This window comes from Bombina bombina, chromosome 4 (genome assembly GCF_027579735.1).
Source record: "Bombina bombina isolate aBomBom1 chromosome 4, aBomBom1.pri, whole genome shotgun sequence".
In the NCBI taxonomy this organism is placed as follows: domain Eukaryota; kingdom Metazoa; phylum Chordata; class Amphibia; order Anura; family Bombinatoridae; genus Bombina; species Bombina bombina.
The window spans coordinates 841,923,349-841,935,012 of record NC_069502.1 but is presented as its reverse complement, the minus strand read 5'-3'; the positions used below and the strand labels follow the sequence as shown (position 1 = coordinate 841,935,012).

At 39.8% G+C, this 11,664-nt stretch overlaps 1 protein-coding gene across 1 annotated transcript in view; it reads right to left on the bottom strand.

Annotated features, from left to right (window-relative positions):
- The window catches only part of LOC128657962 (gastrula zinc finger protein XlCGF26.1-like), a 127,749-nt gene that overhangs the window by 99,251 nt on the left and 16,834 nt on the right, over positions 1-11,664 (bottom strand). The window contains exons 3-4 of the mRNA XM_053712389.1: positions 9,831-9,938; positions 8,202-8,309 (exon numbers count right to left, since the gene is read on the bottom strand). Of these exons, the coding sequence (XP_053568364.1) occupies positions 8,202-8,309; positions 9,831-9,938 (216 nt within the window). The remainder of the gene's footprint in view (positions 1-8,201; positions 8,310-9,830; positions 9,939-11,664) is intronic.

The following is an 11,664-nucleotide window of genomic DNA, read 5'->3' as shown; positions in this document are numbered from 1 at the left end:
ACTCACATGCCTCATACAGGATACATGCACACTTACATGTAACCTATGTACCTCACACACACAATATATGTGCACACTCACCTGTAACACAAGTACCTCACACACACAATATATGTGCACACTTGCCTGTAACTCACATGCCTCATACAGGATACATGCACACTTACATGTAATCTATGTACCTCACACACACACACAATATATGTGCACACTCACCTGTAACACAAGTACCTCACACACACAATATATGTGCACACTTGCCTGTAACTCACATGCCTCATACAGGATAAATGCACACTTACATGTAACCTATGTACCTCACACACACAATATATGTGCACACTCACCTGTAACACAAGTACCTCACACACACAATATATGCGCACACTTGCCTGTAACTCACATGCCTCATACAGGATACATGCACACTTACATGTAACCTATGTACCTCACACACACACACACAATATATGTGCACACTCACCTGTAACACAAGTACCTCACACACACACAATATATGTGCACACTCACCTGTAACGCATATACCCCACACATGTGCAGAATCACCTGCAAGTCACGTACCTCACACACAACCTGATAACTTCAGTCCTTAGACACGACACACATGCACACTCACGTGTAACCCATATCCCATAGACACAACATACATGCACACTTACCTTTGACCTACATGCCTTAGGCACAACATATGTGCACACCCACCTGTCTCCTGTGTCCCTCAGACACAACACACGTGCACACTCACATGAGCTGATACTGGTTTCCACATCTGGTGCTTCCAGTTAATCTGTTATCTCAACTTTCACTATATCACCGTTATCTTCATCAGTAAAAATAAGCAGATTCAGTTTTTTTTTTTGTAAATATATTTTTATTTATTCAAGAAAAAAGTAAAGCTTCATAAAGAAGGGTTACAGAATGAGGTACAGGTTTGACACAAATAAATTCAAAAAATATTCAGTGGTCTCTACACTTTTTAGGACTAGCACTTTTTGATGGCCCCTCAATAACAATGACTTGAACATCAAACTGACCTATGAATATAGCAAGAATTATATCCACTTTCTAGATTTAAAAATAATGAGAGTCTGATGGATCCGCATCTACCAACATGTACAGAAAAGATACTGCCACCAACACCCTCTTACACCACACCAGTGCCCATACTTATAATACTCTGAAGGCTATCCCAAAAGTGGAATTTATCCGCCTGAGACCCAATTGCTCAGACACTCAGAAATTCAAAGAAGAGTCTGTTCATCTATCCAATAGACTCATAGAATGTTGGTATAGTAACAGAGAAATAAAGAAAGCTCGCATCCAGGCTTTAAAAACAGAACAAAGTACCTTGTTACAACCCAAACCGAAACCACAAGACAACACTATACGTCTGATCACCACCTATAATCCTCAAATGCAAAGAATAACTGAGGTTTTTTAAACAGAAATTGGCACATTTTACAAAATGATCCACTTTTAGCCAGTCAAATCGGCTCTCGAGTATCTATTGGTTATAGGAGTCCTAAAAATCTAAGGGACACCTTAGTGAAGAGTCACTATGCCAAGAGTCCTAAAAAATTTTTTGTTTTTTTTTTGTTTCATGCCAGACTGCTGATGTAATATGACATGGGGGGCACACACAGTCAGTCCTAATACTGTCACAGTCAAACGTTCTCTGCTTATATTTATTTGTGGAAAACTGTGACAGACCGTGCTGGTGTCATGTGACATGCCAAGCTAGTGCCATGTGGTGTTTTAGATGTGCACTGTGCAGCACTGAATGCTAAGCCCTAACTCAGCATCCAGCCAATCCCACTGCATCAGAAAAGGTCCTGCTGGGGTTACCACTGTTACCAGGTAACTGCTCTGGTGGTAGGCATTGTTTCTGGGTAGGGCTGACTGTAGGCGCATGCAGCAGAAAACTGGAGTGGCAGGCATCTGAAGATTTGAGCATCTGTTCTGCTCTCTTCAGTCTTGAGGCTGTGTGACTCGTCTCACACTGCATCCATGCAGCCTTGGACAGACAGCATCCAGTCTGTTTATCCCCTTAGCCCCACTCTTTCTGCTGTGGCCCTAAAATCAACTAACTGAAGTTTGTTCGGGGAACAGTGCTTTGTAGAAAGGTGTCAGTGGGAAGAATAAGTGAGTGCATACACGCCCCTCCCCATGCAGCATCGTCTAGAGCAGGGTGAGAGGGAACTTGTTCCTAGCAAAGAAGTAACATGTGCTGCTGTGGCTGATGTATAGTGTCATGCTGATACTTCACAAATTAAGTTAAGGTTTATTTTTATAGTTTTTTTTTCTCTCTGTCTCAGATTTTACAGCTTCCAATAGTAATTCTGCTGTTCCAGTCAGTAAACATATTTGTCTGCACCTCCATGCTTCCTCCTCAGTCTTTACCTTGCTTTGCTCCTGTTGGCTGCCCTAAATCTCTTTAACCAGCTAACCTCACACCAGAATCACATTCAAAAGCATATTAAATTAATCCACAGTGTTTATATATTTATTTACATATTAGTACTGCTTAGGTCCAGTTTGACATATTGCAATTTATTTCATTTTTTAAAACGATTAGCCCAGTAGTGGATGATCCACTGCTGGGCTAATAATTTTTTTTAAAAATTATAACATAAATTGGTTTAGTTGTTTTTTGGGATGTTGGGGTGCAGAGCGAAATTGCATGGGGGGGGGGGGGGCAAGAAAATGTTTGCCCAGAGTCCAGTCAGTATTAAAGATGGCCCTGTACATAACCCTAAAAACTGAAATCAATCAAGGATAAATATAATTGGACTCATATTACCTACATACTTCTCTTGTTCAACTTCTGGAGTTATATACGTGTTAAAATGCACGTGTAATTTATTCTATGTAGGGATGACGACCAGGCAAGTAAGGATACGTACCCAAGAGCATTGTAGAAACATTTGCAATGCTCAAAAATAATTTGAGAAAGGCAAAACAATCACAAGTGTTGCGAGACATTTCTTGCACAGACACAACGGCAATGATTCATATCTCAAATTTTCAGTGATACAACAGATTAATTTAGGAATTAGAGGTGGTGATATAGAGAAAACTCTATTGCGCATGGATTGTAGATGGATACATCTACTAAACTGTGTTAAACCATTCGGCATGAATGATTACAATAATTTCTCTGTATATTTATAAGCAAGTTTCCTTTACAGTAATTTATGACATGTCTGTCATATTATATCATAATAAAATGGTCTAACTCAACACATTCAGCATTAATCCAATAATGACATAATGTCATGTTTTAACCTTAAAGGACCAGTCAACAATACAGGGCTCCATTACAAATCAATTCTGCCTAAAAATATAATTATGTTGAGCTGTACCTTTTTAATTAACTGCAAGCAGGCTCCATAAATGATTGTTTTAAACTTTTTGCTGATTTCCCTGTCCTCCATGGTCACATGGATGTAGTTCACAAATGGAAAATGCATATACGTATATGCATTTTCCTTTCAATGCGCATGCGAAACCGGAAGTGGCAAAAACCGGAAGTGCCGAAACCGGAAGTGGTGAAACCGGAAGTGTTGTGACGTCACACATCACTAGCACATCAGGACCATGCTTCTTTGGCGAAGCAGTGCACATAAAAGCTTGTGCACTGTCCACACCGTTTGGTGCTGCTCTAGATCTATTACACTTAGATGTGGAATAGAAATAAATAATTAAATCAAGGCAATTAATAAAAAAATAAATAAAACTAAAATGATAGCAATTAATAATAATGCAAAGTAACTGCACATCCTTTGTTGAAGAGCAGTAAGGCACTGGGAGAGAGCTGCTGTTTGTTGGCTGATAAAGATTGGATTTTAGTTGTAGGGCATTACTGCTCTTCAACAAAGGACACTTTCAAGTATTGTCCATTTTGCCTTATTCTCTTTGTTCCTTTGTTGAAGAGCAGTAAGGCACTGGGAGAGAGCTGCTGTTTGGTGGCTGATAAAGATTGGATTTTAGTAGTAGGGCATTTTTAGTAGTAGGTCATTACTGCTCTTCAACAAAGGACACTTTCAAGTTTTGTCAATGTTGCCTTATTCTCTTTGGGTCCTTTGTTGAAGAGCAGTAAGGCACTGGGAGAGAGCTGCCGTTTGGTGGCTTCTAAAGATTGGATTTTAGTAGTAGGGCATTACTGCTCTTCAACAAAGGTCACTTTCAAGTTTTGTCAATGTTGCCTTATTCTCTTTGGTTCCTTTGCTGAAGAGCAGTAAGGCACTGGGAGAGAGCTGCTGTTTGGTGGCTGATAAAGATTGGATTTTAGTAGTAGGGCATTACTGCTCTTCAACAAAGGTCACTTTCAAGTTTTGTCAATGTTGCCTTATTCTCTTTGTTCCTTTGTTGAAGAGCAGTAAGGCACTGGGAGAGAGCTGCTGTTTGGTGGCTGATAAAGATTGGATTTTAGTAGTAGGGCATTTTTAGTAGTAGGTCATTACTGCTCTTCAACAAAGGACACTTTCAAGTTTTGTCAGTGTTGCCTTATTCTCTTTGGTTCCTTTGTTGAAGAGCATTAAGGCACTGGGAGAGAGCTGCTGTTTGGTGGCTGATGAAGATTGGATTTTAGTAGTAGGGCATTACTGCTCTTCAACAAAGGACACTTTCAAGTATTGTCACGTTTGCCTTATTCTATTTGGTTCCTTTGTTGAAGAGCAGTAAGGCACTGGGAGAGAGCTACTGTTTGGTTGCTGATGAAGATTGGATTTTAGTAGTAGGGCATTACTGCTCTTCAACAAAGGACACTTCCAAAGGACACTCCTGCTCTAAAAGCTCTTCAGCAGAGCTGCTCCCTTTCATGCTGTGCCTGCTTGTAAATTATAAAGACAATAGTGCACACCTGAGGGGGGGGGTGGTGGTCACATGCACGTGTGAGGGGGCACGTGCACGCTCACATGCACACAGAATGTGTAAAAAATGCAAACAGGCTGATCTTGGATTGGAAGACAAAACTTGTCACTCACAGTGAGCCCATCCTCCTCTAGGCGTGGGAGGTGGTCAAGCCTCAGAACAATTGGTAAAACAGACTGGAGAAAAGTGAGTTTTATAATAATTTTACTATCTAAGTTTTTATTTTGAATGCGCCTATACATTATAAACTTAATCATCTATGTGGCTGTATATTTATTTTGGTTTTGTGCTGTGCTGACTGGTCCTTTAATCCCATTCTTTTTTGTTTATGGGTGACATACCTTGGTGGTATCTACACAAATACACACAGTGGTACACTAGCACAATTTTTTTTAATTTGTAACAAGTCATTTTGGATGTTCTCATCCTTTAGAAGTATCACTCAATTAGATTTTTTTTGCACTATAAAGCTATTAAATGTCATTATTAGACACAATATTAATATTCTTTTAAAATAATGTTCAGTCACTTATATTTCTACTCTCTCGCCAATATGGACCATCACTCATCTCTGGCAAATGTTTTTTATTATAATATATACGTTTTCATTTTCGCATCACAGTTGATCACACATCTCACGACACCCTGCAAAAGGTTTAACATCATTTCGGACATGCACACAACTATAATACGTAGGAACGCATTACAAGTGGCGTAATTTCATTCCAGCAGAAAAATTTCCCAGTACATAACAGATCAGGCTATTTCACATATACAGGGTAACAGAGACTGTTAAAATCATCACTCAAAATCGTAGCAATATATCCAGCTTTAGCCCTGTCAGCCATGGTATTGAATCATGGCTCTTTACGACATTATGTTAAAGCAAATTTTGTAGGTTCTTTAAATTTACTTACCAACTAACCAGTTTCATAAGGGTTAGTTTCTCCTTCAGCTAAATAAGATTATTGTCACTATGAATCCACTTCTCTGCTGATATTTATGGTTACCTCATTATCCTGCAAACCACTCCCGACAGGCTAGTGACTTTAGAACCCTCAGTTCTCTTTCCTTGTAACTAACTTGACAATTATGGACAGACAAACATTGTAAAGCATAGCCCTACATCCTATGTCATATAACAAACGCATTCTCATAACACAGATGGATATCACGATGCAGGCTTGCGGTTATTTTGTAACCGATTGATACAATAACATCAGTATCCGCTGTGAAAACGCAATAGTAACGATAAACCATTATGACGGATTGGCCAAGCAACAAACACGTGTTCATCAGTAACTCCATTAGAATCATTTGAGTCCTAACTGTCAGATTAGCGACTGTGGAAATTCTATGGGATTTCATTAACCAACAGATAACCAGTAACGGAGTATATATACTGTAAGAACTCAGCTGTGTATTCAGGAAGGGGTTAAATCCTCATTTAATACTGGGTCACTTTGGAATGTAGAAAGATCACATTACCAGACCCCATCTGAGAAGGATGACCAGCTGGCCTAAGTAAAGAGCTACATAAAGACCCTTTTGTGTAGCCAAATGCTCCTTTTCCTCCGCCAACTGCATGGCAAAGATGAAACCATATACTCTTAACATTACCAAGGGGGGTTGCATATGAGTGACATCATCATTGTGGGAGGGTTGAAAGATTCACAATAAAAACCATCAACACACATGGTTTTGGTCTCTTTTATATTTGGGATGGTAACCAGCTAACATGAAGTAAGTACCTCTGGCTGACACATACTTACAGCACACCATACTTTCATATAGAATTGGCAAATGTATTAGTGTAATATTGATGTATAGTTCACTGCTGTGAATTTATAACGTGATATGCATATGTGTAAATTATATTTTATCTGCATATTGCTGTTTATGTAGCCTCATTGTAATAAAAGTTTTGTACAGCTGAAATAAGACTTTGTGAGTTTATGACCTTACAAGTAGTTTAATTAAGCTAGTGATTGTGTGTTAATATTATATAGTGGGTATAATAATTCATAAGGGATTATTAAATGTAATATTAGCCTTTTGCTAAAGAGTATAGCAAACAGACACTAAGATTTATAGAGTCTTAGGTACCATTTAAATACAGTTATTTCAATCGCTCTATGTTCTTACCTAATGCTAGACTATATTCATCACTAATATCCAGTTATTGATACTACTATTTCAGATTTATACTTTACCTAACAGTTTATGTGAGATGCATAAACTATATGCTGGTTATTGAAAAGCAGTGGTGTCTAACTTACAGTGTAATTTTTAAGATGCTTTTTTAATTTGATTTTTAAGACATACTTAAAGTATTTATCCTTAAAAATAATTAATCTGGACAAGCAAGTTGTGCTACTCCCAGTATACTAAGATCTTGGGGAAAAAACGCTTGACCTTATACTTAATAGCATACCTCAGTAGTAGTATTACTCAGCCTGATATATTAGTAGCGATGTTCAAGTCATAAACTTCAGCCGGTATGCGGATTGTGCTACCGGATTATTAGAAATACTTCAATGATCGCTCTATGTTATTACTAAACTACTATCTCTGATTTATACTTTACTTAACAGTACATGTTAGATGCTTAAATTACATGCTGGCATAATGGGGTTAGTATTGCCTTTCCAGATTTAATTCCTATGCACCAGGGGATTTTCTGACAACTAGATAACTAGTATTATTACTTTTGTTGTAATCAGGCGATATAACCTATAAAGATTAACCCACCAATAAATACCAATATAGGGGTTAACAAAACTAAATTTATTTGACAACTGTTGTATATAATAACCATCATCACAGATGGTATAGGCAACTTTTTTTCCCCAGGGCACAAATAGGAATTATTCTAATACACAAAAAGCATTTTAATTACTTGGTGACCACTACGATTTATAAAAGACAAGCTATTGTTCATATATACCATTGTGGAAGTGGTTTTAACTTATTCTTGTGTGTTAGCAGTTACCAGGATATTCACTTATTCTAAGCTGTCTTTTTATTTAATTGTGAATCAATAAAAGTTAAACTTTAAAAATCACTCCTTGATCATTTTTCTACAATCAAGTTCTTGTGTTTAGAGGCATTTCTTCTTTGGTCATCCCAATCTAGGGATGAGTTGTTCTAATACAATGTAACTGTCTATGCCTATACACAACCATCGGGGTTAGTCCAGAGACATTTTCTGTTACAAGACCCCCCCCACCCCCGTGGAAATTTAATATCTTTAGCTACAATTTCTTTTTGTTTATATATCTCAGGTATTAATACTACTCACTACTCACCGGCAGGAAGGGAGCAATGTATTTCAGTCTGATGACTATTCATGTCATCTGTCTCATCCTCTTCCTTCACATTTAATAGCCCAGTGCCCGGGTTTTCCTCTAGACGCCCTGTAATTACAGCAGGAAGTTACCTGATAGTGCACAGTACAGGGTGTAACATAAACTTATATAACAGACAGTAAACTACAAGGGAGAGCAGTAAGTAACTGTGTGCACAGCCCCGGCAGACTCTCACGTATTACTACTCACCGGCAGGGAGGGAGAGCAGTAAGTAACTGTGTGCACAGCCCCGGCAGACTCTCACGTATTACTACTCACCGGCAGGGAGGGAGAGCAGTAAGTAACTGTGTGCACAGCCCCGGCAGACTCTCACGTATCACTACTCACCGGCAGGGAGGGAGAGCAGTAAGTAACTGTGTGCACAGCCCCGGCAGACTCTCACGTATTACTACTCACCGGCAGGGAGGGAGAGCAGTAAGTAACTGTGTGCACAGCCCCGGCAGACTCTCACGTATTACTACTCACCGGCAGGGAGGGAGAGCAGTAAGTAACTGTGTGCACAGACCCTGCAGACTCTCACGTATTACTACTCACCGGCAGGGAGGGAGATCAGTAAATAACTGTGTGCACAGCCCCGGCAGACTCTCACGTATTACTACTCACCGGCAGGGAGGGAGAGCAGTAAATAACTGTGTGCACAGCCCCGGCAGACTCTCACGTATTACTACTCACCGGCAGGGAGGGAGAGCAGTAAGTAACTGTGTGCACAGCCCCGGCAGACTCTCACGTATTACTACTCACCGGCAGGGAGGGAGAGCAGTAAGTAACTGTGTGCACAGCCCCGGCAGACTCTCACGTATTACTACTCACCGGCAGGGAGGGAGAGCAGTAAGTAACTGTGTGCACAGCCCCAGCAGACTCTCACGTATTACTACTCACCGGCAGGGAGGGAGAGCAGTAAGTAACTGTGTGCACAGCCCCGGCAGACTCTCACGTATTACTACTCACCGGCAGGGAGGGAGAGCAGTAAGTAACTGTGTGCACAGCCCCGGCAGACTCTCACGTATTACTACTCACCGGCAGGAAGGGAGAGCAGTAAGTAACTGTGTGCACAGCCCCGGCAGACTCTCACGTATTACTACTCACCGGCAGGGAGGGAGAGCAGTAAGTAACTGTGTGCACAGCCCCGGCAGACTCTCACGTAGTACTACTCACCGGCAGGGAGGGAGAGCAGTAAGTAACTGTGTGCACAGCCCCGGCAGACTCTCACGTATTACTACTCACCGGCAGGGAGGGAGAGCAGTAAGTAACTGTGTGCACAGCCCCGGCAGACTCTCACGTATTACTACTCACCGGCAGGGAGGGAGAGCAGTAAGTAACTGTGTGCACAGCCCCGGCAGACTCTCACGTATTACTACTCACCGGCAGGGAGGGAGAGCAGTAAGTAACTGTGTGCACAGCCCCGACAGACTCTCACGTATTACTACTCACCGGCAGGGAGGGAGAGCAGTAAGTAACTGTGTGCACAGCCCCGGCAGACTCTCACGTATTACTACTCACCGGCAGGGAGGGAGAGCAGTAAGTAACTGTGTGCACAGCCCCGGCAGACTCTCACGTATTACTACTCACCGGCAGGGAGGGAGCAATGTATTTCAGTCTGATGACTATTCATGTCATCTGTCTCATCCTCTTCCTTCACATTTAATAGCCCAGTGCCCGGGTTTTCCTCTAGACGCCCTGTAATTACAGCAGGAAGTTACCTGATAGAGCACAGTATAGGGTGTAACATAAACTTATATAACAGACGTTTGTACGTTCTGGTTTAGTTTATTACACAATTAGTGAAAGCCTAATCATTTAGCTAAAAGTATCACACACAAATAAATAAATCAGGAGTGTGTTTGTGTCAGGAGCACTATATGGCAGCAGTTTTACTAGAATGTTATCCATTTGCAAGAGCACTAGATGGCAGCACTATTTCCTGCCATATAGTGCTCCAGTCACCTACCTAGGTATCTCTTTAACAAAGAATATCATAGGAACAAAGCAGGAAAATAGAAATAAAGTGGAAACTTTTTTTTTTTTTAACTTGTATTTTCTGAATTAAAAAAGAAAAAATATTGGGTTTCATATCCCTTTAGGTTAATAAGAACCAGCGAGGGGTAAAAATAAACCAGCATCTTGGGAAAGTGTAGTTATTTTGTATGAAAATAATTTCTGTGAGAAACCATAAGTTTGTGAAAAAAGTACCTTTTTTTTTTTATTTATTTGATTGCATTTGGCGGTGAAATGGTGGCATGAAATATACTAAAATGGGCCTAGATCAATACCTTGGGTTGCCTACTTATATATATATATATATATATATATATATATATATATATATATATATATATATATATATATATATATATATATATATATATATATATATATATATATATATATATATATTAGGTAAATAAAAAAAAATAAAAAAACTCTCTGTTTAAATGGAATGATAGCAAAAATGCTCTGGAATTTTGGGCAAGTTTTTGTCTGGAAGTACCAGAAGTGAAAGGGTTAAACGGTTACAAGGCTTATCATCAGAAACTTTAGGATTTTTAACCCCTAAAGTAATTAAGACCTCTTTTAAAAGAGAACGAATATGTTCAACTTTAAACAAAAAAAGAAAAAATATCAGGTTCAACATCAGATGAAAAAAAAATCCTTATCCCCAGAGGATACATCACCATCTGAAGACAAAACAGTATCCCTGGTCTAGGGGCACATAGCACTTGTAGAAGTAAAAAAATCTGAATTGCCCTTTTACACTTGTTTGAAGGGAGGAGAGCAGCCAACGCTTCAGAAACTGCAGTCTTGATTAAAAAAAAAAAAAATCATGGTAGGAGATACTACAAACAAACAGTAGGTGCCTTAGTATCCATAGAAACAGCATTAGATTGGTCTGTTTATATTATCAAATCTAAACATGAGCCACATAAATGAGCTGAAGAAGTCACTTCAGTTCTATTACAATAAGCAAACCTAATAATGGTAGAAGGGTTTCTTGGGCAGATTTAGGGACATAATCCAGCACGTCCATTATAGCATATGGCAAAGTAATGCACTAAACACTAAAAACCCCTGATAAAGCTCTTGAGGAATGGAAACCACTTACCCCCTCCTAAGAAACGTTTACAAATTAGAGTCAAAGGTACAATGCGTGCTAAGCCGAAGCTGCAAAACAAAGCAGGAGAAATTAACATTAAACCGGGTACAGAACACGCTCCTCTGAGTGTGTGAAAAAAACTAAAAAGGGGATTCTGTGCTCCAAAGCCTGATGCGCGCATAACTGAGTGAACATGCGCTAACCCAACGTATGTAAACTGACGAGCGGGCAAACTATAGCAAGACTAAAAGGTACGTGAGCTTACCCGACAAGCGTTAACCAGATGTATGCAATCCGGATGTGCACAAACCA